Source organism: Polypterus senegalus, chromosome 9 (genome assembly GCF_016835505.1).
Source record: "Polypterus senegalus isolate Bchr_013 chromosome 9, ASM1683550v1, whole genome shotgun sequence".
Lineage (NCBI taxonomy): Eukaryota > Metazoa > Chordata > Cladistia > Polypteriformes > Polypteridae > Polypterus > Polypterus senegalus.
The window spans coordinates 157,637,541-157,665,251 of NC_053162.1; the positions used below are offsets into that span (position 1 = coordinate 157,637,541).

Sequence of the window (27,711 nt, forward strand, 5' to 3'; positions counted from 1 at the left end):
CATTTTATAGGTGCTTTATATCATCTGTTGAATTATATTTTACTTGTGTTATTTTCATATGTATCACAGTTGTTATTTTCCTTATGTTTCCCATGCTATGCTCTAGTGCTGCATATTTCAGACTACTTCCTCTTTAAAACATTTTTGCTCTGTAGGGACTCTGACTTCAGAAACAGCTTCAAGCAGTGCTTTACATAAGGAATTCTTAATTAGACACCTTTGTTTTTCAAAATTAGCTTTCAGGAAAAAAAAGGTATTAATCAAAACGGTCTTAAGAGTAATCCTGTGAGAGTTTAAATGAAACACCTTTTACATTCTTACAAAAACAAATTCTTTTCATAACTATTTACAATATAAGCTTCATCATTTTTAATAGACTTGCTGCTACTGCATCCTTAGGAGCATTAATATACTGGCATTGGCCGTGTTTGCTGATTTTAATAATATAACCGACTTGTTGGAACGTTTCACCTGTTATTCTTAAACATTTTGCATTATTTTGATCAGACAAACAGATCTCTTCAGGAAGAAACTGTGCAAAATGTGTCCGGAATGAAAGGAAACACCAAAAAACAAGCACACGCATGTGTTTTGCAAGCAAAATTCAAAAGAAACCTACTCTGTTAAAGAAAGCACATTTAGTGACCAGCATCCCCCAGGACTGATGGGAGTGAAATTAAGTGCCAAGTCTAAAGAAAATGAGATGCACTAATTTACAGATCTCAAAAATTTAAAAAAATACACATAAAAAAATATTGGAAAATATAACTTCAACAGTTTAGTGCCTGTTCCCTTAATTGAAAATGGTTTGTGTTCATCTTGGACAGTGTACCGATCAAAAGAAGTGCTTGAAAAGCAGCATTCTATAACTTCCTTTTTAGCCTCCAAATATTCATAATGAGAAATTTTGTTGTAGTACAATGTTAAAGCAGAATGCTAAAATTAGGCACTTCTGCTTGATGTGGCACTTTCTGACATCTAAAGGCTAGTATTCACTTCTTGCCGACTATTAAATAAAATTAAATTAAATTCATGCCCCATCTACATAGCCTTCAGAAACAATAGATCTGCTGGATAAGCCCTTTCTTCATGGTAATGTGTCCTTCACATTTTGGTGTCATCTGTACTTTCACTACCTTCTGCCATTTCAAAGCCTGGATTGTCATATCCTTTTCTCGCTTTTGCTCTGGCTTCCTTTTCGTTGTACAAGCAGAAGGCACAATGGGGTGTAGGTACCTGGATTGTCTTACTGAAGTTGCTGAAATCCACGCGGTACTTTCCTTCCTTTGTCTTAGAGACAATGGGAGCAAAGCGGTAACCCCATTGAATCTCCTCTGGAGTGTAGGACGTTCTTACCTGGCAGGTAGCACTAGTGGACTCCACTGTCCCATCTAGGAAGACTACCAACTCAAAGTCTTGCTGATGAATAGTGTCCACTGACAGTTCAAAAAAAGGACTGGTCTTGTCAATTGTGTGGAAAATGGTTAATGGGCAAATGAAGAAAAGATTTTCATTGCCAGCATCCACTACAAAATCGATGTTAACCTGGTCCAGAATAATAGTTTCCCCTTCAGGTGTCACTGTGGTCTTCAGCAGCTTGCCATAAATGCGGCTTCCAATAAGAAGACTCTTACGAAGGTTGGCTACACGGATGAGAAGACATAGTTTACCTCCTCGCTTGCCAATGACAGCAGTTTTACTAAAGGTTATAGTCTTGGCTCTCTTCTTGGGCCTTGAAATCTTTGCCAGAATTGCACCGCACATGAAGGAATTAATAATGACCCCCAAGATAGACTGGACAACCAGGAGGAAGATAGCCATCCCACACTGTTCTGTCACACACCGGAAACCATACCCTATAGTTACCTGCGTTTCAAGGGAGAAGAGAAAAGCTGAGGTGAGTCCATTGATATTTTCCACACATGGAGTGTGATTAATTGTCGGTCTAAATTCAGGAAGGTCTCTATGTAAATAGGCCACTGCATACCACATCAGTCCAAAGAGGAACCAGCTACCCAAAAAGGCTGAAATAAAAATAGTCATCTTATATCTCCAGCGTAACTCAAGGATTGTTGTCCAGATGTCCATAATGAAAGCCATACGGTTTTGATCTTCCACATTGCCAAACTCAATATTGCAATGGCCATCTTTAGAAACTAGCCGGGCCCTCCTGGGTTTACGTTCCGTGAGGTGGACAGCGAATCTCTTCCGGAGGTACTGGAACATTCCTCCAATTGGATTCCAGTCTGAAAATGAACATACAAAATAAAAATGGAGCAAATTGGAAGGACACTAGGAACTATTAAATACTTATATGATTTAGTTTAACAATGATTACCATAGATATATGGTAGCAGTACAGGAGACACTTTAAGCAGTAGTGACAGATCCTTGGTTTCCTTGCCCAATTCGACTATATTTGTTTGTCATCTGTGGGAAAAATGGGCTCTAGTGGGTTGCATTTTTTAAAAAACAACGTATTATTTTGGGCTATTTTATTTTTACCATGTTTTTCAACCAGCTGGCACCCCTTCCCCTGCTACCCTCTGCTTTTAGGTGTGTCATTTTGTCAACTTCAGGCATTGGGCTATTTTATTGGGCCAATTCACTATTTTTAAACTTGTCTGTGGGCTGTAAACTTTTTAGAGACCTGGCAACCCTGTCTTTAAAGCTGAGTTTGTAGAGGACGATTACAAGACAATCCTGTGTCCTCACAATTCTTAAACCACACAATTAACATGTTTACAGCATATGAGGTTGGGAATCATATGTTATTATAATATTAAGATTATTATATTGACAGTACGTAGAGTGTTCATAGTTATTTTGACTAAAATTATTCAGAATGGACCCATGTGAGGACCCAGATTTGTGAACCCTGCCTTCTGCTACAAATTTCCTTCAGCCACAAGATTTAGAAATTTCCTGTGCTAAAAGCCTACTGATATAAAACAACTGCATATCTTTAAGATAGTTTTGGATCTGCAATAATTTCTTACCCTCTAACAACTCTATTAAAGAAAGTAATAACCGATGGGATTTCACTGGTTCATGAATTTTACAATACATTACTAGTACATCACCAGCAATAAGCAAAACGATTTGTGCAAAACTGAATTTGCAGCAACTTGCTATTTTGTTTTGCAAAAAAGTTTGTAAAATAAATTGCATTTCGTCTCCAGCTAAATTTTGTGCCATTTGAGCTACATTCTGTGTTTGAAAATATTCTCCAGAAACAAATGTGGTTGTTGCTGTTCTTATTGACACAAGAAGAAAGATTTTTAGTTCCTGTCTGTATGTATTTTCATCCATTAATTCCTCGTGCTTCTGCATATCATTAAGTATTTCTAAACTGTGGGGTGCTGGGCTGGTAAAATCTCTTCAAGAGAGGCCCACCGAATCAACAGGCTAATTTAAAGGGCAGGCTTAGTTATGGGACACACTCTGGACAACAATAGTAGTAGTAGTGAAGGAGAAGTTTAAAACAAAAGTGAGTGCCATTATGAACAATGCTGCACATCCCCTCTCTGACACACTACCACTGAGGACTTTCAGCCAATGAATAATTCAGCAGAAGTGTGTCCAGGGAAGGGGGTCCATCATAAAAACAGCAATACATCTGCATAATGCTGCACTGGGACTGGGACTGCCAAGTCAGATCTTTACTTTTCTTTGAATTTTTTAAATTCCTTTTAAGTGTGTGTGTGTGTGTGTGTGTGTGTGTGTGTGTGTGTGTTTATTTATTTAATTACTTACTCACTTACTTATCTACCTATTAATGTATTATATTTATTTAAATAGCTTCTGTAAAAAGACACATTTTGCCCTGGAGACAAATAAAGTTTTATCTATATCTGTCTATCTTTATCTGTATCTCTATCTATTTAAATAAACACCTCTAGTACAGAAAAAATTACAACAAGTGTGCATATCATGAGCTTGGAAAAGGAAGCTGTTAAATAACGATGAGGGGTTCACGGTGGAAGCTTTCTGTGTGGTTAATTTTCCTATGGAGAAAACACATTACTGTGCATGATGGTGTGTTTTATTGTGTCTTCATATGGGAAACATGCAACATATCACATTTTTAAAAAATGCACTGCACTCTTGCATGATGATGTGAATTAGAGGCATAAATAAAATTGGTTTTATGTTTCAAATGGATGGTTACAAAGGTGTACAAAAGGGCACAAGGAGCAATATTAATTGTTTTCTAAACCCAAAGTCTCCTTAGTGAGTTTCTCATTTTGCAATTGTGAAATCACCTGTGAAACTAATTTTATGGCAAGTTTCACGTATATAGTATACAAGTATATGCCAATTAATGTCTATGACATGTTCTGTGAAATAGGACATTATGCGATTTGAACTTTGTGTGTACACCATATTATATACAATACTTAGCAAATATATGTGTTACTGTAATGTGCATGTTTTGACTAAATGCAGAGAGGTAATGCTAGAATGTTCCAGAAATGTGTGATATGCTACCTACAAGGTGACCCATGCACTGCTATAAAGTAAAGTCAAGTTGGGGAGCATGCATTGGTACAGTGCGTTGCTGCACTCACTGTATAACGAAACAACTCGGGATCCCGGTTGGCAACCCCCCAGGCAGACACGCGGTCCAGTCCCACCCTCCAGAAATGACCCTCTATCTGCTGCAGCCAGGTGTGGGTGACCCCTTGGCCTGGTCCAGCCACTCGGTTCCCAGCAATGAGGATTTTACGAGCTGGATCACCCTTGAGGAAACGTACCACATGGCCGTAGTGCCGTAACTGACGCTCCCTCACAATGCAGGTAATGTGCCTCATTCGGGACTCCATGAACAACCGCTCTTTCGACACAAAGACTTTGACTTGACTGTTATAAAGAATACTTTTTATTTGTAAGTAAGGAAAATTCACATTATAATTACAATAGTAAGCACAGCACAATACTGGCAGTGCAATCACTTTGTATTACATCTGGTCACATGACCTTTCCCATGAGATGCACTTCTTGCACTTCTTGCATGCAGAAAGCTGTTGTGTTTGCATTGTCTAACTACATCCACTTATATATGGTATGACATGGCCTGAATGGACACTATGTGGTTCATAATTACAAGTAAAACTCAAATCATATACATTTGTTTGTAATCTGCATATTATATTATTTTCTACATGGTGACAGAAAGTCAATTGATTATTTCCATGTAGAAACTCAGTTACCTTAAATTACCAGTGAAAAAAGTAAATTCTGTACAATTTCTGTGAATGAGTACATACACTCTCAATCAGGCATTTCATGAGCTTAAAAATGATGGTTCTTTAGTGGGACGTGTGGTTCCTCTTAAGACTTTTTCTTGTCAAAGCTCCATTTAATTCTGGGAAGGGTTCTTTGCATATGAAGTTTGTTCATTTTGTCTGATATGTAGGGAAAACCTAAATCTTTAATGTATGGTAGGCTATCAAGCAGGAAATTAACGGATTAAGTAAACCTGGACTTAGCCTGTGGTAGTGAAGGTTGCAAGAGTCCTTTTAAAATCATGAGCCATTGGTATTTCACAAATCTGTTACCATCTATTCATGTCTGTTATGGATCTAAATAAATAAAGGTTCTTTCTGGAACCTTCATGTGGATGAGACTTTTGGGAACCAAAAATGGTTCCCCTTTGGCATCACTCTGAAGAACTACTCCAGGACCTTTATTTTTAAGAGTGTAACACATTTGTACTTCTCCCTAACAGCTGCAGAGTCCAGCGTATGGCCCACTATAGTTTCAATGTTCTTCCCATGTCTGCTTGACTTTTTGTTCACTGAAGACATATTTCTATTTGTGTTTCATAGTTTTTCTCTGGGTTTTTGGGTTATTCTCCCGGATTCCAAAGACATGTATGTGAGGTTAAAAGTTCACTTTAAATTGTCCCTTTATGAGTGCCTGTGGGTGTGCTCCATAATGTAGCAACCCTCCAGGCTCTTTCTGACCCAGAACTGAAGTAAACAAGTTGGATAATGGATGGTTTGGGCCTGATGCTCCTGTTTGCCAGGAGATCCTTTTCTGTGTCCATCTGCATTGCTTGCACTTTCTCGTCCATTCTCTCGTGTCTTTTTGTGACATGCTGTGGTAAGTGTACACTGTTAATATTATGCTGGCTGGTCTAAAACAGATAGGGGCGGGTTACACACCAAATTAAAGATTCATAGCCTCATGACCCTGATAGATAGATAGATAGATAGATAGATAGATAGATAGATAGATAGATAGATAGATAGATAGATAGATAGATAGATAGATAGATAGATTTGAAATCTGTTCAAAAAGACTGACGCATAATTAAATTAACACGTTAAGGAGTGCCAATAATTAATAACCAAAGATGAGGAAAATTGCAATGCTCCAAATTAAGTGTTGCATATTAAAAATATAATTAAAATATTCAAACTTTTGCATACAAACTCGCATGGTGAAAGTTCAGATGTTTTATTTTCCCCTCCCTGTTTTTTTACCTGCCCAAGCAAGTACTGGCCCGGGCACTGGATCTCAGCAGGCAGCATAAAAACGCAGTGGCAGCAGCATTCCACTAAGCACGAGACACATTATTGGGAAAGATATTAGTAATGCCTCTGAACCGTAACTCACTCAGGTCGACATTTTCATAATAAAACTAATGGAGCACAACTTGTGATCTGAGTGAAACAAGCAAACAGAGTCATTGAAGAACAGGCACAAATTAGGTAAAATAAAGCTTTCTTGAAAATCAAAAAACATATGTATAGATTTAAATTAAAAACAATTAAAAAAATCTATTAAACATACCTGTTATGTGAGAGCACGGTGTCTCCCCTTTCTTTCTTTCTTTCTTTCTTTCTTTCTTTCTTTCTTTCTTTCTTTCTTTCTTTCTTTCTTTCTTTCTTTCCAAATTGCCCTATGAGTGCTGCAGAATTAATCCTCAGTAAAATTCTTTAAGCTAGGGCACATGCCGGAGTTTAAAAACCCCACAACAGAATGACAAGCCTTGTTTGAAATGTGTTGCGCTGAGTGCCAGATTATAGGCCTCTAGAGAGAGCCCCGAAATACAGCAGCCACCTCCACCCCAGCCCCCTTCTCCCAAGTTCTGATATCCTTTCCAAGTCTCTTTGAACATGAGGACGGAGAAATGCAACAGAGTTCAGGTAAGCAGGTGGTTAACTCCAGAAAATCATTAGCTGCTCATGGTGAAGTTGAACAAGTGGTCTAAAGTCCTCCCCTTTAAGACACACACATGTTTGTGCAGCTCTACTTTGTAGGAACTTCTCATTTCTACCCATTTAGTAACTCCTCCCAAACCAAACTCCACATTAGTTTCATAGCAAAGTCAATTAGCTGCTTCCTGTATCAGCATTTTCTCAAAATATATTTTCACAGTAATTGATTATGCAGGTACTCAAGCACATAAACAGACTCACAAGGCAGCCTGAATCCATGGCAAAACTGCGGCCTTCAATGTCATGACTAGTGTAAGCGTGCCACTGATCCAATAGGTTGCCTTTATTTATTTTCTGGACTCTTATTAATATTCAATATCTAAGATACTAAACAAGGTGAAAAAGTGACAGGTGTTTATATATACTGCATAAATCAAGCTGAGAACAATAATTCTTAAAGAAAGTTTACTGATAAATGAAAGAAAGACCACACTGGCTCATTATTTAAGAATGATTTATTGAACTGCAGGTGAGCACAAGGCAGGGAAAAGTAGATGCTGGTGCCAGGCTTACTGAAGCTACCTCACAAATATAATCTTCTGGGTTTGAATCCTGCACTAACGTGTGGACTACGTAGACTTTGCAATAACATTGTTAATTTCCCTGTCTCTGCATAGGTTTTTCCTTGGTATGTGAGTGGGTTTGTGCATCAGGCATCAGTCACCTATCACTCTAAAATATAATATAATATAATATAATATAATATAATATAATATAATATAATATAATATAATATAATATAATATAATATAATATAATGACAATGTAGTTAGGATATAGCAGGTTGGATAAGAGATGGATGGATAATATAATATAATATATAGGCACATGGTAGTGGTGTGTCCCCAAAGATCCATCATCCTAGGTTTTAAACACATGTCCAGATATTGTTCTTTGTCTGTATGGGGTTTGCACATTCCCACCATGAATTGATGGGTTTTCTTCCTACTTTCGTAAGGGAAAATTAGATTAATTAGTGACTCCAAATGAGCTCTTTTGTGAATGTGGCTGTGTCTAATGGACTGACCCTCTGCCTGAGATTGTTTTCTGCCTTGCTCTCCATGAAAATGATTTGGTTTTGGTATGAGAGCAGATAATATGATGTAATAAAATACAGAAAGACAATTTGTTCTGTAGCTACTATACCTGTCTCACCTATTTGAAACTGCTCAGTACAGCTTTCACCTGTTAACCAGATTTTTGAAGGAGACACACTGTCTGTTGCATCATCATACTATTTCATATCATACTAGCCACATATTCTTTGATATTTGATATACCTTGCCATGTACCTTCAGATCTTTTCCTCGGTATCCTTTTGTGTCTGAACCCAGTGCTCTGTGTCTCAAGTGCATTCCTGTATTGCTTGCTTCGCAGACTCTGTCATTTCGAGGCACATTACTCGCCTGCTGTCAAGATCTACCGGTGGTAGATGGACCCCCCATTTTCTGCTGTGAAAACATCATTCATATTCTTGGGAATATGTCCAATCTTTGAAGACAACTCTCAGCACGCCATACATGTCTTGATTCTTCTACATGTACCTCAGTGTCTCTTGCCTGACAGCAGACACAACACCACCATTTCTATATTATATTATATTATATTATATTATATTATATTATATTATATTATATTATATTATATTATATTATATTATAGTCAAATCTACTAAATATATTTTAGAGCGATAGGCAACTGATGCCTATTTCTTCAGTATCAAGCACAAGACACAAATTTACTCACATATACAAACCTATACAGAGACGTGGAAATTTATAAAGTTCTTGCAAAGTCTACATAGTCCATAAGATGACTATTCAAACCCAGAAGATTATATCTGTAAGGTAGCTTCAGTAAGCTTTGCACCACCTTGCTGTCCATGATCCAGTTCAATCTAATTCTTTGCCTGAAATTTTTTCCTATAAGACACCTACATCTGAAGTCAAGATCTGATGATCCCTGAATGATTAGTGACCATGCTTCCCAGTGTCTAAGTCAGCTCTCCAAAAGCCAGCATGGCATGTCGGTGTCCACCTGACAAGCAGGTAGCCTGGACCTAAGGCACACAGAAGTCATTCATCCTTTCAAAGTGGACATTATGACAGAGCTCTTGAAAAACAATCATAAAACACTGAGCTTTAATGTAGCATATGAATATAATTAAATGTAGAAGGGGAGGAAGGTACCTGAGAAGCAAAAGAATAAGATACATAATACAGCTATTTTGAACTTACTATATATAATGAACTAATTTTCCAAATGGGAAGTAAAAGAATGGCGAATACTGGCAGTAGCCATACACTGCACTCTTGCCTTACATTGTGGCGTGTTACCATAGCTGGCCATTTGTAGAAAGAGCTTTATTCAGTCCTTACAAGCACATGGTGGAATAATGTTCTAAATTATAAAGACATAGACGATCCTCCACTTTCACAGCCTTCAATACGTTTCTTGTTTTAATGCTGAATACCTTCAAATATTTATGACAAAACATTAAACAGATGAAAAGCAATTTTGGCAAATTCAGGAGTCATGAATAGCGACATTGTAAGCACAAATAAGTGACAGAAAATCCCCTAGCCATATTTTTCTTGGCCTTCCAAATTTTCTATTATGAAAAATTGTAAATTTATCAACTAACCCTAAAGCAAACTTTAAAAGGACAACATACTGTGTGCAGTATATGCATGTATGAAAGAAGACATAAAGTTGTGAGATTTATTTGTGTGATTTATTCTGTGAACGACTTCTCAAATGCAGAAACCTATGCACCTGAATGATTCTCATTTGTTATGTTTATTGATAACTTCATTGCCTTTAATCAAAGCGTGTTTCACTTGAAGCCACCTTACTCTGTTTTTGCTATGGAATTACCAATAAGGAGGCCAACAAGTAAGACCTGCCATCCCTATTGTGTAGAGATTATATCATTGTATCATGTTTACAGGATACGAACCCTTGGAACAACATGGACGCTTTAGAACATATCAATAACATTCATTTATCCAAGCATCTATCTATCTATCTATCTATCTATCTATCTATCTATCTATCTATCTATCTATCTATCTATCTATCTATCTATCTATCTATCTATCTATCTATCTATCTATTTATCTATCTATCTATCTCATCAGAGAGACACAGAGAGAGTGTATTTCTTCATATATATTACTGCCTTCCTAGCTGCCATATATATATATATATCAATACATATAGCATTGGGTACAATGCAGACAATAACCCTGGACAAAGTACTAGTATTCCAGGGTTTTTAAATGAAAAAGGTTTGTCTGTATTAACCAATTAGCTTTGTTTTTGCCATTTTATTTAATTTTTGTACATCTAAATGAGAAGTGATCATAAAAAGCAATCTTACTAGTCTCCTTACCTTCTTCTGAAGAAAGCCCAGGATGGAAATAGCAGCTTCACTGTAAATGTTCAATGTACAGACTGTACTACCAGTCAACAGTCAACAGTCACCTCCTGTTTGCAGAGACCAATTAAAAAAGATTTCCAATTAAATGTCACAAAGTATTTTGCCCAGAGGAAACATGGAACAAAAGCTGATGGGACTGGAAATGGCCAGTTAAAGCATGAAGGTGCATTTCGGTTCTTCATTATCCTCAAAACAGTGCAAATTCAACCTTGGTTCTTTATACACATTGAAAAATGGTTTAAATGGTGAGAAAGACAATTGTAACATTTCACGTGGTATGGGTAGAGCAATGAAGTAAATCCTCAGCCTTATTTTACATAATTAAATTGTATTGTGCTACACGTTTAAAAGCAGTATTATTAAAAGTAACCTTAAAAAAATCAATTTTTTCATGTATCATTTATCTGACTGTGAAAATGAAAATTGTTTAGTGACTGAAACAGATCTAAAGTGTTTCTTATTCAACATTTCAAAATTCAATATTTAGCTTGAATGCATGTTTGATTTGTTTTTAAAATGTGTAACAGAGCTGCTCATATACAATAGTGTCTTAGATCAATAGATCTGAAATGTGTCATGTCATTTTCTAACACACTGTGACGGACAGCCTTCTGTGTATGTTCCAGGGGAGCAAGCATGGGCTGCACAGTACCTCCCTCGGATAACTGGGAGGTAGCCCCCCTGGGTGGCTGTGGTGCCTCAGATACCCGCAGGGCTCCATGGGAGATGGAGTTCTCCACAACCCTGTTGAGATCCAGGGTGGCCACCAGGAGGCACTGCAGGGAATCCTGGGCCCGTCTAGGCCATAGTTCAACCACACCTGGCAGTGTAATCGGGCCAGCAGCCACCACTCCGAGAGCCTGAGTCGGGAGGAGGAGGACAACGCTTGCTGGGAGGAGTGGTGGTGAAGATCAGTGTGTTTTGTGTAGTGCTTGTGGTGCTTTTGGGACTGTGTACTGCCTGTGGGACACGGGGAAGACGTGCCCCACAGGTGAAGAAAAATAAAAGTTTATTGGCTTTTATATGTGCCCCCGGTGTCAGTCTGTGTCAGGTCGGCACCTATATAGCACCTTTGTTACACCACTTAATCTTGACCAGGGTCACAGCAGGATCTGGGCTGGAGCACATCCCAGCTATCACAGGGCGCAAGTCCATTGTAGGGCAAACACCCACACTAGGACCCATTTAGTGTCGCCAATGCAACTAACTTGCAAGTCTTTGGACTGTGGGAGGAAACCGGAGTACCCAGAGGAAACCCACGCAGAGATGGGCAGAACATGCAAACGCCACGCAGGAAGGACCCAGGGGTTCATCTTACTGCAAGGCAGCAGTGATACCTCTGCGACAGATCACCTTCATCTGAAATGTCTTATAATATGGTATAATATAATATTTAGAATGTGCATGGGTGAATAACGCAGGGCGGGGTGGTGGCTCTGAGGCTAAGGATCTGCACTGGTATCCCAAAGGTTGCTGGTTTGAATCCCTGTCACTGCCAAAAGAGATCCTACTCTACTCTGCTGGGCTCTTGAGCAAGGCCCTTAACCTTCAATTGCTCCAGGGGTGTTGTGCAATGGCTGACCCTGCGTTCTGACCCCAAGAGGTATGTGAAAAAACCAAGTAATTTCCTTTGGGTTTAATAAATAAAATAATAATATATTATATAAATTCCACCCAGGGGAGTAAATGCTAACATTATTCAAAGTTATTGACTGCTTTTACATGCATTTTTACTACTCTTTAATTTAATATTGTTTTTTGTATCAGTATACTGCTGCTGGATTATGTGAATTTCCCCTTGGGATTAATAAAGTATCTATCTATCTATCTATCTATCTATCTATCTATCTATCTATCTATCTAATATATAACTTGCTATATGATATATATGGCAAGTTTACAAATTTTCCCACATTAATCTAGATATCTAAAGAGACAGATGCCTTTTAAAAGCACCATATTAGAGAGACTGAGACACTAAATTAGATGTGTTAAGATGTGATAAATTACTGTGGGATTAGATATAGACGGCAAATAAATACATTAAAGTACATTTATTCAGATATACACTTTGGCTGTGGCAATATAATACATTCTTAACTGCCTGAAACACCTTCAACTCCTTAATGGTAATAATTGAAAAATTAATCTTTTCACCTGAGCCTAAGGCCTCCTGGTATTTAAAGTATTTCATTACAATTGCAAATGGCACCCTGTTGATTTGGTTCACTTACTCTTTGTAAACAGGACACTAATAGAAAGACCTAACTGGGCAGTGCTGAACTGCACCTGCTGGCTGAGCGTTCCCACAATTAAAATCTAATTGTGTCTGCATGCTACAAAATGTACTCAAAGTCATGTCCTTTTTTAGATTTCTGCTGCAATTATTAATAAGGAGATATGCTGTGCTTAATCAAATGCTGTAGTGTAGTGCAGACAAACGTGGTCAGCACACAAAATCACAAAACTAAGTAGCAGTCTAGTCTGGAAGAAATATGCACAACTTTTGCCAGAAGAACACTGGGGTGCAAGAGTGCTGAAAAATCTGAAAGTTTCTTGATTCTAAACAGCAGAGGCAAGAGTTACAGAAATCTTAATATACTGTATAATACGCTACAGTGGCTGTTCGTTTGTCTGTCCAGGATTTTAAATTACCTGTAGCTCACAAACCGTTTGAATTATTGAGCTGACATTTGGTACACATATACTACGCGATGTCTACTATCCACTTTCGGGGTTATTTTATTTTATTTTATTTTATTGTAGATTCAACTCTCACCAGTGGCCAGCAGGGAGGTCGTGCAGCGCATTCTCATCCCTACCACCTTTATCATCACTTCCCCTACCTTTTCATATTTTAAATCATTCTTGAGGCAGATTGAAGACTTAAGTGCCATCTTAAGTGAAAAATTAAAGAAAACATAATCAATTATTGCAACACAAACACTGACTTAATCAATTTTAACGTGAAAAGATGCCAAAGAGAAGAAGCTGGCCGCTAGGGTGAAGAAAACAAAAGCTGCTCAGGAAGCAGCAAGCGCATCAACCTCTGAACAAATGAATGCTAAACGTACAGAGAAACAAAGAGGATGAAAACTAGGAATGCTCAAGTCAAGTGTATTCACTGCACATTATCGTGCATTGCGCCGTTACTGGTAAATCAATAATTCAGGTGAAGAAGAAATTGCTATTATTAAAAATTGTGTAGAAGTGCAATGTAGAAAGGAGTAGAGAGTTAGAAATACTCCAGTGTATTGTCCATTCTTTCATAGAGCGCACCGTTCCTGGAGATCTTTAGTCACACATTCAAGGTGCCAACCTTAAATTCAGCCTCATGTCAGGGTGCTCTATTGGACTGAGAGCTTGCGGCTGGGTATGTCATTGAAATAAGCTGGATTCACCATCATGTTCCTGAGACAAGCTTGAGGTGATACATGTCTTGAGGCATAGCCATACTCATGGTCAGTAATAAGGGTAAGTTGTTACATTCAAGTGGTTGATATTAACGTGGCTAATGTTTCCCCAAACCATGTCCACTGTTCTGTGCCTTTTCTTCAAGAAAAAATGGATCCATGGATTTGTGCTGTTTATACTAAACTCGTATCAAAGCAAAACCTGAGATTTATCAGTGCAAGGACCTCTTTTTTTTTTTGCAAATTTTAATCATTCAGTTAAGGTGATTGTCTAGCTCAGCGGTTTTCAAACCTTCGTATTTCACGCTCCCTCTTTTCTACCTGGAATAATTCTACGCCCCCTGCATAATATAGAATAGATGAGAATAACCCATTATACAACAAACAAAGGTATGATACTCGTGCGGTGTTGCAGTATCCTATCATTTTTATTTCCATAAGATTTGCATGTGTTCAACTAACTTCGATGAAATATTTGCAATTTATTTTTTTTAAAGTGCTTTAATAACTGTTAAAATGACTTGCGTGGATTTTGGTAGTAATTCTAATCCAAAAAACAAAGAATAAATTATTTATTCTTATTTAATTATTTTTTTATGTAACGATTATATAACAATTAAATACAGTGCATCCAGAAAGTATTCACAGCGCATCACTTTTTCCACCTTTTGTTATGTTACAGCCTTATTCCAAAATGGATTAAATTCATTTTATTCCTCAGAATTCTACACACAACACCCCATAATGACAACATGAAAAAAGTTTACTTGAGGATTTTGCAGATTTATTAAAAATAAAAAAATTGAGAAAGCACATGTACATAAGTATTCACAGCCTTTGCCTTGAAGCTCCAAATTGAGCTCAGGTGCATCCTGTTTCCCCTGATCATCCTTGAGATGTTTCTGCAGCTTGATTGGAGTCCACCTGTGCTAAATTCAGTTGATTGGACATGATTTGGAAAGGCACACACCTGTCTATATAAGGTCCCACAGTTGACAGTTCATGTCAGAGCACAAACCAAGCATGAAGTCAAAGGAATTGTCTGTAGACCTCTGAGACAGGATTGTCTCAAGGCACAAATCTGGGGAAGGTTACAGAAACATTTCTGCTCCTTTGAAGGTCCCAGTGAGTTCAGTGGCCTCCATCATCCATAAGTGGAAGAAGTTCGAAACCACCACTAGAGCTGGCCGGCCATCTAAACTGAGTGATCGGGGGAGAAGGGCCTTAGTCAGGTAGGTAACCAAGAACACGATGGTCACTCTATCAGAGCTCCAGAGGTCCTCTGTGCAGAGAGGAGAAACTTCTAGAAGGACAACCATCTCTGCAGCAATCCACCAATCAGGCCTGTATGGTAGAGTGGCCAGACGGAAGCCACTCCTTAGTAAAAGGCACATGGCAACCCGCCTGGAGTTTGCCAAAAGGCACCTGAAGGACTCTCAGACCATGAGAAACAAAATTCTCTGGTCTGATGAGACAAAGATTGAATTCTTTGGTGTGAATGCCAGGCGTCACGTTTGGAGGAAACCAGGCATCGCTCATCACCAGGCCAATACCATCCCTACAGTGAAGCATGGTAGTGGCAGCATCATGCTGTGGGGATGTTTTTCAGCGGCAGGAGCTGGGAGACTAATCGGGATAAAGGGAAAGATGACTGCAGCAATGTACTGAGACATCCTGGATGAAAACTTGCTCCAGAGTGCTCTTGACCTCAGACTGGGCTGACGGTTCATCTTTCAGCAGGACAATGACCCTAAGCACACAGCCAAGATATCAAAGGAGTGGCTTCAGGACAACTCTGTGAATGTCTTTCAGTGGCCCAGCCAGAGCCCAGACTTGAATCTGATTGAACATCTCTGGAGAGATCTTAAAATGGCTGTGCACCGATGCTTCCCATCCAACCTGATGGAGCTTCAGAGGTGCTGCAAAGAGGAATGGGCAAAACTTGCCAAGGATAGGTGTGCCAAGCTTGTGGCATGATATTCAAAAATACTTGAGGCTGTAATTGCTGCCAAAGGTGCATCGACAAAGTATTGAGCAAAGGCTGTGAATACTTATGTACATGTGATTTCTCAGTTTTTTTTATTTTTAATAAATTTGAAAAAGCCTCAAGTAAACTTTTTTCACGTTGCCATTATGGGCTGTTGTGTGTAGAATTCCGAGGAAAAAAATGAATTTAATCCATTTTGGAATAAGGCTGTAACATCATAAAATGTGGAAAAGGTGATGCGCTGTGAATACTTTCTGGATGTACTGTATATTTTAATTTTTAAAAATCTTGTAAATGAGGACGTCAAAATGAAGTCAATCTGCGCGAGACGAACGTATTTTCATCTGACAAATATTATACCGCTGTTAGTTGTATCATGAAAATAACCCAATACGCAGTAAATTGTTTAGCTCAATTTGGCAATATTGGCTACGCTGCCAATGTGGTGCAGTCGCACCGCATTATCACCTGATCTACTGTTACCCGAATGTTCGCGACAGATACCGATACGTCTCGAACTTTCTGGATTGAAAATACGTGACTATAAAAGCAGCAGCAGCGGCGCCGCTCTTCATAGAAACAAACTTCAAATAGAAAAGGAGCTCAAAGTGTCTGTCTCAAATATCAAACCAAACTTGGACAGGCTGTGTACTTTAAAGCAGACACATATTAGTCATTAGATCTATGCCTTAGAAATGTTTTATTTTAATTTTAGTTATAATGCATTTGTTGTGATTATATGCTTGCAAATTCAAATTTGAAATAAAAATGTAAAAAATTAATTTTGATGTCTTGTTCATTTATTCAACGCCCACTTGTACAGCTTCAGCGCCCCCCCACGGGGGCACGCCCCACGGTTTGAGAACTGCTGGTCTAGCTTCATCTCCCACTTCTTAGGTTACATGGGTATAATCTTCTGTGGCCTTCTGCTGCTGTAGCCTATCCACTTCAAGATGTGGTGCATGGTCTAATCAGAGATGCCCTTCTGCAGAGCATTGAATATTTGAGGTCTTTCCATTAGCTTGAATCGATCTGGTCATTCTCCTCTGACCACTCTCATTAACAACATCTTCTTGCCCACAGAACTGCCACTTATTATATATCTGTGTTTTTACTTATCACTCTATTTTTTGTCAACTTAAGAGACTGCAATATTTGAAAATTTCAGGAGGGCTTTAAACACCACTGCTGGCACCAACAATCACACCACAATAAAAGTCAATTAGGTCATGAGCCTACTAATATTTGGTCAAACAACAGCTAAACCACTTGACTATGACTGCATGATGTACTATGGTTATACAGAGTCTATAAAACGTATATACCCCCGGGAAGTTTTCACATTTTATTATTATACAATATTGAATCCCAATGGATTGAATTTGGCTTTTTCAACATTGATTAACAGGAAAAGCCTGTGATTTTATAAGGATTGTGGGTACTCAAATGGCATTGAATCTTCTAGGATAAAGGTTAAAAACAATAGGACCTACTTAACGCACATTTATGTTTGATGGAATGCTCTGTTGGGGACCTTTCAGTCATTTGGCCTTGAAGCCCCTGCGAGTTTTGTTTTTTCCTCCAGTATCTCACCAGTTGGAATTACAAAAACATTAGCCAGGCAATTCAGGACACATACATACAGCAAGGGGTAGGTGCAAAAAAGTGCTCAGTGCTTTTATTAAAATCGATTCCAAAAACAAACAGTGTTCAGATAAACAGGGCAGTACTCTAACTCCAATAATAAATAAATACTCCTTAGCAGCAAGTGACGGTGGAGGTTAAAACATGTCCATTAAATAATCCTATAAAAGTGAGGTTAAACTTCCCAAGCAGGAAGCTGTCCTTTGAAAACCTTGGTGCGTCCCTTTAAAAGTGATGTCTCCTCTGCTTACGCGACACAGGGTCTTACAGCAAAGTAGACGCCCTGCTGACAGGCACAGCCAATAGTCTTCTACCTGTCCCTGCTGTCCCATGGCTCCCAACAGGCCACCGCTCCGGACCTCATTCTTCTTAGGCTACGGTCCCTATTTCCAGGCCCTCAGCAACCAAGGAGCACCACACAGCCTCCCCAACTTCTGCATCATAAACTTCATCTTAAAATCGTTTAATTTACTAGTCTCTCAAATCTGATCGTAACTAAAGTAGCATGTTAAATGCTTTTTTTTGTATTTGATCTGCTATGTTCTCTGTGTGTGTGAATCACTACGTGCTTCCAGGCTTTCTCTTCCTCCGACAGGACACAAAAATCCATTACATTCATGCTATTACAGTTCTCTGAATAATTAAAATACTGAGATGTATATGTGATATTATTTTCATGATGATATGAGTTAAAACATGTTAGTAAACATGGGAACACGGTGGCGCAGTGATTGTTCATGTCTCACAGAAAATGCTTGCTGAGCCATGTGCGACCTTCAATGAAATACTTTATTGTAGCAGCACTGTCTCTTTCAAATGTACTAACCTCCAATTCCTGTCCTTACTTTTCTTTCTCCAAATACCCAATCACCACACAACTAGCTCTGTAATAGACGTTAAGCCATCTGTAAACTTGGATCGACGATTTTTCAAAACTTTTAAGGAACATTGAAATATCTTCGCAGTACGTGTTTAATTATTCTATCCATCTGTCCTTCCAGTGTTGCGCCAGCACCAGCAAGAATACAACGCGAGTCAGGAACAATCCGTGAATGGAGCGCAAGCTCCTAGCTAGCACTTTGGCACCGTGTCCTGGCATGTTTAATTATTAACAATATAGATTACTGTGGTGGGCTGGCGCCCTGCCCAGGGTGTGTTTCCTGCCTTGCTCCCTGTGTTGGCACGGATTGGCTCCAATATAGATTATTTAAATGAAGTTAAAGTTTTATCTGTATAATGTAATAAACATATTTTGCTGCATTTCATCTTAAAAATGATATAATCATATGTAAATACGTGCTTTATAAAGTGGCACAGGTTGTGCAATATTATAACTGTAGTGCAAGTTTACAGTGGGGTGATTGTACTAGGAGCAATTGATTGAGTGCGTTTATAGTTCTTGGGATGAAACTGTTTCTGAACCGCGAGGTCCGTACAGGAAAGGCTTTGAAACATTTGCCGTATGAAAGCAGTTCAATAGACAGCATGGCTGAGGCAGTGTGTGCTTGATGCTGTATACTGATAATTCTCTTTTTCAGATTCTGTAGGTCTTTAATTCCCCACTCAGATACAGTGATATAAATACTCCGAATGGTGCAGTGAGAGTAATATGGAAAAACATGATCCGCTGTGGCAACCCTTAACGGGAGCAGCTGAAAGGAGAAGAAGAAGGTGCAGTGAGAGTAACAACGCTAAAGCAGCTATGGTATTTGGAATAGTTTGACCATTCCATGGACCATTATACTGTTACAGGTTAATTACAATCAGATGCATTAAACTAATAAACAATATGCCGTTAATTTCAGTGTATTTATAAAGCCACGTCACGTATGTGGATCTGAAAAAGAAAGGGTAACCACACAGGAACAGTAACACTGCTTTGACACTGGGTGCCGCCAGTATGCAAAACCGAGTGGAGAGCTTGCGTATGTGGTACCATCGAAATGTACGTGGCTTTACGGCAACTTTAGGTTTTATACATCGCGATTTGAATGCGGAAACGTTCTTACGCAACATTTTTGTGTGTACACACCGTTTATACATGAGGCCCCTCGTAATTGATGACCCTACCATTACTCACGTCATCTCCGGTGTCCGTCCTCCTGGACCAGCCCCTTCCTACCATCTTCCTTCATAAACTGGAAAACCAGTCACTTACTTTAGTTCTATTTTAGACTCCTCTCTGTATAGACATCACCGCAACTAAATGCAAGTTTATCCTTCACATTGCATGGGGTTACCAAATCTTAATCTGTGTTTTTATGTAATTTTACAGTGCATATTGATTTATTCTCATTTAGTAATATGCTGGTTTTTTTTATTCCTTGTAGTTTTTTTCTTTAACATCCTCTAAAACACTCTGTGCTACATGCCTTGTCTAAAAATGTGCTACAGAAATAAATTTTATTCCTGGGATAAACTATAATTCAGTGTGTGTCTCAGTCCTTCCATCTCAGTGCTCACTCAGGTTTTGTGAACAGCAACAGAATTGTAGCATACACCCAGACAATGGCTGGGGTACCAGCTGGGTGATCCCCATTTAATGCACAACAGAAAGACTTTCAATTAAAGTGTGCGATCACACTTCACATCAATCAGCAACAAATTAAAGCATTAAAATTCCTAACGGTAATAAATAAAATGTAAAAAAGGTCAAAAAGGTTGAATCCTGTATCAACACGCATCAACAGTCACCTGATACAACTAGGAATTTCAGGGAAACAGTTATTCATATTTTATATGTGTGTGTATGTTTTTGTAAAAAAAGTAATAAAATGTAACTCCTAAGCTTTATTAAATTGTTCCTCTACAGGATCTCCTACACTAATAGTTCATGCTAATATTGCCATTAAATAAATTTACAGTTTATTTTCAGCAACACCCTAAAGGTGGCACCACATACCAACACTGAAAATGGCCTCCAAAAAAATGAGAGACTCAGTTGAAGAATTCACATAAAGACTGAAAATTAACTACAGCATAATATAAATAATAGTTAACATAGGAACAATGTTAAAAAACAAAGGCTTTTTATTATTCTACGATAATCCAGAAATGTTTACTACACTATAATGTATACTGCACTCTGTACATATGTGTACACTTAAATGGAGAGACACATATATAGTATATACAGGATGTTTAACAAGATTGTATTTTAGTAGCATTGTGCTGTTGGAACACTTGAACAATATTTCTTTCTTTCTTTCTTTCTTTCTTTCTTTCTTTCTTTCATCAGCAATCCCTGTAACCTATAAGGTATTGTTCTGTGGATGGATACCAAAGCACATAAAGATAATTTGCACAGACACTGTTAGAGGTGTTATGTTTATTGTAAAAGTATACCCAGAAAGTTTTAATATTGATACATTTAAGGAAAAAACTTATCTCACCAAAATATGTATCCTTCAGAAAAGACACAACTCGTATTTTGCCTTCTGGGAAACTACTCAGAAAGGATAATCAGCAGCACCTATGCACCTTCCTTACTCCTTGGTCAAAGATTGATGCCACGATGAAGGTGATGTGGATTCTTTAGAGCTAGAGATCACAATGTGTGGGGTTGGAGGCAGTAAAGGAGAAAGTCCAGGGATTTTGTTCTGATTTGACTTCTTCCTGGCTGGAGATGGAAGAAACAAACAGGTGAGCTTGAGCACTGCATCTAATTTGTTCCTTTCTACTCCCCATTCCATACTCACACATATGACTTTTATAATATATATTGTAACAATAAGTAGACACAAAGGTCGAAAAAAGGTTAGGGGCAGCCAACCATATATTGTTCTCTAGCTGCAAAAGGGTATAAGTTATGCCACTGATGTGCATAGATTTGAGTTCAATTACGGAACTGATGGTATGCAGGTAAGATGGTGGCATTAAAGGCCAGAACAGGAAATGTGGTCATCAAGGGCAGAACCAGAAGGGTCCTTCTCCTTGGACCCAGACGTGATGCATTCAAAGGAGCCAGAGCTGGAAGGGTCTCCATCCTTGGGTTTGAGACCGGAAGTGACGTCATTGGGCCCGGAACCAGAGGTGGTGTCATCGGGGTTAGGTGGAATTTCTTGTGAATGGCCTGCAGGAAAGCTAGAAAAAAAGTTAGTGCACTCCACCACCCCCTGCTCTGTTGTTGAATTACTTTCATTCAGGCCATTCAGCTGTCTCCCAAGTGCATGTGTGTAACTATATATCTATATATATAAAACTATACCTTACACTTTGCAATTATAGGCAACTTTGAATTGATGGTCAGAGTGGATGGCATTTCCTTTTCTGAACAGAACTATAAAATGGTTGAAAGACGAGAAAGATTTCCAGAACTGTATGCTTCCTCCGATAGGTGGCAGCATCCCTAGGCTGCTGCACCTTCATATACCTCCACAGGCCATATTGGAAACTGTAGTACTTTGAGGACCTTCAACCTGAACTGGAAGTGCTTCCTTTCTACAATGTTGTGACACCAGTAAAACTCCTGATTCCAGCATAAGAAGGATCTCCTCATCTCATTTGGGGAGAAGGAGAAAAACACTTGCTTGAGGAGGTTTGAAGGAAAATAGAAAGAGGACGGAAAGATTTGTGTGTGACTTGTGTACCTAATGTATAGACTTCAAATAAAAGGTGATTTGAACCCAAGACTGGTATTTGAGTGGTTCTGTCAAAGTTTTTGGTGTCCCAAGATACCCCCCTACTGGCCAGTCTACATATCTACATGTAGAAATGTAGAAATATAACACTTTTTATCTTGGCTGCACCAAAATGTCTTAGAGTAAGGAAGCACCCATTCACATCATTTTCGCAAAGGAAATCAAAGTCACTTTGATTGTATATACTGTATGTAATATAATTGCAGAAGTACAATGCTTATTAATATGTACTGTATGTATATATATGTGTATATTCTTTATATATATATAAAGCAGTGCACTAAGAAGTAAACAGCCAGACACTAAAAAAAATGAGTTACCAAAAACTGAAAAATAATGTAATTTCCAGTGCTATAGAACAATAGGTTAATGACTTACAACATTTCTGCAGCAATGGATGTGAATTAAACTTTGAATTGCAATCAGTTCCTGCAGATGTTCCAACCTATAATAGTAAAATATAGTCTGTAATATTTAAGCTTTTCTTTATCTGAAAAGCTTACAAAGTTTGAATAAAAAAGATGATATGATTTTAGAGAAAAGAAGTTACAGCACTTTATAATTCTGGCAAAGGGAGACCTGGAAATACTGCGTAAACAAACACTTAATTTGAACACATCAAATGTTTCAATGTATGCTTATCAACTGCTTCTAAATAAGAACAAAGAGGACATTCGTTCATAAAGAGCAGCATCTGTGCCCTCCATTCTCCACCTCCACCCCCACTCCATGTCTCTCTCTCTCTCTCTCTCTCATTCACACATATAGAGAGCCAGTTGGAGGGCAGTGGCGCTCATTCTGATAGGAGAGAGCCATGTGCCAAGTGGAAGAAGGCATCAGGGAGCCATCACAACCCACAGAGAAGCTCTACTTTTCCAACCTCTGATTCACCATGAATGGACTTGGACGACGCGTAGAGAGGACAACCGCTGGAAACCCCAGGTCAGTGCTATCAAAAATGAAATGTTGTGCATGATAATGACATTTTGCCCAATGTGAGCCATTTCGGGTGTGATGCAGGAAATAAGAGACAACCATTTTTGCTAGCCTTTTTAGGTGCCTTGTGTGTGTGTGCAGCTATAACAGATTTCTTGGTTGATTAATCATATCACTAGATTTCTGTCAAATCTCTCATTAATGATATGGAATCATTAGACATTTCAAGTTCTTTCAAAGGCTTCATTTTTTGAGCTTTTCTTTTTCACAGTCTTGAGCTGGTGCGGTGAAGATGCAATGGGTGAGGGGGCAGAGGTAGCTGTAGTTTTCCTTCCAACCATCTTCTAAATCAGAAGGCAATTCTTGTTTTTCCTTTTGCTATTAAACATTTAGATAATGTATATAATCCTCAGGGCTGTAAGGTTGCCAGTATCTTATTGTGCTTTTCAGTTACGTTTTTTTTTCATATTTTTTGTCTATTGTATGGTCATTATTAGCTGGAATCCATTTCAGCAGCATGAGGTAGAACCTCGTCTGGACAGCACTCCACTGTGAGGAATATTTAAGTTCACACGCACTGTGTACTTCCTCTTGTTTCAAGTTACAAATTGCCAATGAATTACTTCTCAAGTATGGAAACTGAAGTGTTAGGGAAAACATTTATGCAAAGCTGGGGAGAAATAAACAGAAAAGCACATACTGATTCAGAAATCAAACCCAAGTCCCTGGAGTGCAGGCCTGCAGCAGCACAATTTAGTTCCTTGACTTTTTTTTTTTTTTGCGCTAAATATAAGCAACACAACTTCTTTTGCAGTGTCTGTTGTCACTTGAGCATTAAACATAAAATATAAGAGATATGCTAAACGACAAGAGACCATTCAGTCCGTCAAGCTCATTTGTTTAGCTATTAGCTTACATGTCTCAGCATCTTATTTAGATCCTTCTTAAAGGTTGTTAGAGTTTCTGTTTAACTCCTTGACTCTGTAGTTTATTTCGTATCGCCACAACTGTTTTCGTAAAGAAGAGCTTCCTGGCTTCTGTCTTAAATGCACTTCATCTTAATTTCCACATTGTCCTTGATTTACATGATTTATCCTTAAGCTGAGATAATTCCACTGGATGTACTTTATGGACACCTTTGAGATTTTTGAGGACCTGCATTAGGTCGCCATGTATTCTCCTCTGCTTGAGACAAAAACGGCTTACTTCTCTGAGTCTGTCAGAGTCCTGGGATGCAATTAGTTGCTCTCCTCTGCACAGCTTCAAGAGCTGCCATGACCAGAACTGCACATAATACTCCAGATTCAGTCTCACTAGTAAATTATATACTCTGAGCATATTATCCCTCAATTTATACTCAACAGTTTTTATGATATAACCACACTTTATTTTCCTTATTAACTGCTTCTGCACATTGCTTAGATGATGAAAATGTTATGTCAATATAAACTCTTGAATCCATTTCAGAGGTTGCCTCCTAAAGGACAGGGTCTCTCATCTTTTATTTTTAATTGACATTCCTGTTGGCCACATGTAGCACTTTTTATATATTAAACTGCATTTTTCAAGAGCATTTAACACTTGGACAGCATGGGAGAGCATGACAACTCAACCGTCTGAGCCGTCAGAACTCAAGCTGCCATATTGAGCCAATACAGAGTGACTAACCAATATGCTTTACCATGTTGGTGTATGAGGAAGCCAGAATACAGTAGAAAATCAAAACTAATATGAATAAGTCAAGTCAATTTTATTTACAAAACACATTTAAAAACAACAGAAGTCAACCAAAGTGCTATACAGCTTCCATAAATACACCAAATATGTGCAGTATATACTCTATATATTTAAAATCCTAAGCCTAAATAATTTTATGTGATGTTTTTATGTCACACTTTAAATCTGGCTTATTTTAAACCTACATATATATGTTTAGTATCCTTCTTTTCAGAATTTATTGAACTTTAATGTGATGTTGTTAGATTTTCAGATTCTTATTCCATTCTTAAATTATATCAAGAACTCATGTCCTACGAGATGAGACTTTGTGCCAAAAGATTTAACCACGGCCAGCGGCGGAAATAAAAGACAAAGAGTAGAACAGCTGCTGTACAGACTTTTAAATGTTTGAAGCGCCGTGCGAGATGCAGATCACGCAAACCAGCAGCTGATTGAGCAAAGAGGAGGTAAAAAAAAGCTGTAGTTGTTTCCCATTGTATCACCGAGGGGGTTTTGGAGGAGCGACCGTGTCTCCTTGGGTTGCGTTCAGCCCCCCTCTTCATAACTAGCCGCAACTGGGGGTTGGGCGCCAAGGGTGCCAGGGGGGCTTGCCCCCCCAGCATATATATATTGTGGTGGACGGTCGGGACACTCTGATTATGGATGGACCATGGGAGAGAGTACTTCCAGGACAGTTTCTCCCATGGACTGACAGAAGGCAGCCTCCTTGGTTTCCAACAGGGCTATGGGTCATGAGCATATACACTCAAACCTGTTGGGGCCTGTGGCCACCACCAGGGGGCGTATAGACATTTGTAGGGTACTATTTAGCAACACTTCCGCCACATCCAGAAGTGCTGCTGGAAGAAGTTCATTGGGAACCTGGAGTCCTTCTGGGTGCCTTATAAAAAGGGGCCAGTCACCAGCATCCAACGTCCAGAATTGGGAGGAAGAGGACTAAGCCTGTGTGGAGGACTGAAGATGGTGACAAAGGGACTGTTGGTGCTTTATGTACAGTGTTATTCTGTGGGGAGCAGAGAAAAGTGCTCCCCAGCTGTAAATAAAAGTGTGTGTTGCGTGCTGAACCTGTGTCCTGCCTGTCTGTGTTGGGGTTAGGGTGGCATGTGCCTGGGCATCATAATATAAATCACACACACATTTAAAAAGCTAAAGCAAAAAGACTGACTTTCAGGCGGGATTTAAAAGTGACCGAAGTTGGTACTGACTTAATATAAAAAGGTCATCTATTCCAAAGCTTAGGGGCAGCTACAGCAAAAGCACAGTCCCCTCTAAGCTAACGTCTAGAACTCAGCACAATTAGTAACTTCTGGTCAGAGTACCTCAGTGATCGTGAAGGAGAGTAAGGGTAGAAGAGGTCAGTGAGATAGAAGGGGGCTAAACCATTCAGGAACTTAAAAACAAACAGTAACATTTTAAATTTAATCCTGTAGCGAACAGGATGCCAGTGAAGAGAAGCTAAGACTGGTGTGATGTGATTCTGTTCTCAAATGTCTGTTAGAAGCCAGCAGCAGTGTTCTGGGCTCGCTGAAGACGAGTAAGAGATGACTGATTAACTCCACCAACGTATAATGAGCTACAAAAGTCAAGCGAAGACAAGACAAACACATTAATTAGTGTTTCAAAATCATGTACAGAAAAAATGGGCTTGACTTTAGCTAACACCCTGAGCTGACAGAAACAGGCTTTAATAATGGAGTTAATTTGTTTATCAAATTTGAGGACATAATCAAAAATCATACCAAGATTTAAGTTCTCAAGGGGCCAGGGTTAATTTCTGTAGCACAAGTAAGATCAGGAGGTCCAAAACTCACAATCTGTGATCAATGTTTTTTTCTCATTTAGACTTAATGACATTCAAATCTGAATGATTTCCAGACATTCCAATAAAGGTTTAAGAGAATTTGTTTTGATCTGTTTCCATGGAAAATATATCTATGTATCATCTGCGTAGCAATGGAAAGAAATATTGTCTTTTTTAAAAAATGGATCCTTTATTAATTTTATTACAATCAATACATAGCAATCAAGTTTTTACAAAAAAAAAAGAATTATGTTAAGAACAGATCGATCCCCACCCTGAGAGAGAGAGCAAGCCAAACGGTGTAAAATTTAAGGCTTGTAAAAATACCTAAATTAATAAGTTCTCTGTGCTTTATAAACTTATTTTAAAATATTATTGATTAGATCCTGCCATGTTTTGAAAAAACTCTGCACAGATCCTCTAACTGAGTATTTGATTTTTTCCAATTTCAAATAATATAACACATCAGTTTCCCACTGACTTAAAAGAGGAGAGTTTGGGTTCTTCCAGTTTATCAGAATAAGTCTGCGTGCCAACAGTGTAGTGAATGCAATCACAGTTTGTTTGTCTTTCTCCACTTTAAGACCCTCTGGAAGAACCCCAAACACAGCTGTTAATGGGTTAGGAGGGATTGTGAGTCCAAGGCTGTCTGAGAGGTAATTAAAAATGTTTATCCAGAATAATGTTAATTTGGAGCAGGCCCAGAACATGTGACCTAGTGAGGCTGGGACTTGGTTGCAACGTTCGCAGGTTGGATCATGCCCTGGAAACATTTTGGAGAGTTTTAGTCGAGACAGATGTGCTCGATATATAATTTTGAGTTGTATAATTGTATGCTTTGCGCATATGGAGCTCGAGTGAATTCTCTGCATTGCTACT

At 38.6% G+C, this 27,711-nt stretch overlaps 2 protein-coding genes and 1 long non-coding RNA gene across 6 annotated transcripts in view; 2 read left to right on the forward strand and 1 right to left on the reverse strand.

The window, feature by feature from the left end:
• Positions 1-11,683, forward strand: part of LOC120535899 — a 28,561-nt gene extending 16,878 nt beyond the window's left edge. The window contains exon 3 of the long non-coding RNA XR_005634987.1: positions 11,298-11,683. This is a non-coding gene — a long non-coding RNA (uncharacterized LOC120535899). The remainder of the gene's footprint in view (positions 1-11,297) is intronic.
• On the reverse strand, positions 433-10,734 carry LOC120535898 (ATP-sensitive inward rectifier potassium channel 1-like). 2 transcript variants are annotated; one of them, XM_039764066.1, is made up of 2 exons: positions 10,624-10,734; positions 433-2,246 (listed from the first exon to the last, which is right to left on the reverse strand). In XM_039764066.1, the coding sequence occupies exon 2, from the start codon at positions 2,224-2,226 to the stop codon at positions 1,105-1,107; it is 1,122 nt and encodes a 373-aa protein (XP_039620000.1). In that variant the 5' UTR covers positions 2,227-2,246; positions 10,624-10,734; the 3' UTR covers positions 433-1,104. The 2 variants fall into 2 exon arrangements, with proteins under 2 accessions (XP_039620000.1, XP_039619999.1); XM_039764065.1 differs by lacking the exon at positions 10,624-10,734 and adding an exon at positions 6,802-6,851.
• Positions 11,684-23,137: 11,454 nt separating the features above from the next.
• The window catches only part of kcnj5 (potassium inwardly rectifying channel subfamily J member 5), a 79,475-nt gene continuing 74,901 nt past the window's right edge, over positions 23,138-27,711 (forward strand). For all 3 annotated transcript variants that reach the window (XM_039764070.1, XM_039764067.1, XM_039764068.1), the window contains exon 1: positions 23,138-23,297. In XM_039764070.1, the coding sequence (XP_039620004.1) occupies positions 23,248-23,297 (50 nt within the window). In that variant the 5' untranslated portion in view covers positions 23,138-23,247. The remainder of the gene's footprint in view (positions 23,298-27,711) is intronic.

Coding starts and splice junctions, on each gene's coding strand:
- LOC120535898 (XM_039764066.1), bottom strand. CDS start 2,226: ATGTTCCAGTACCTCCGGAAGAGATTCGCTGTCCACCTCACGGAACGT.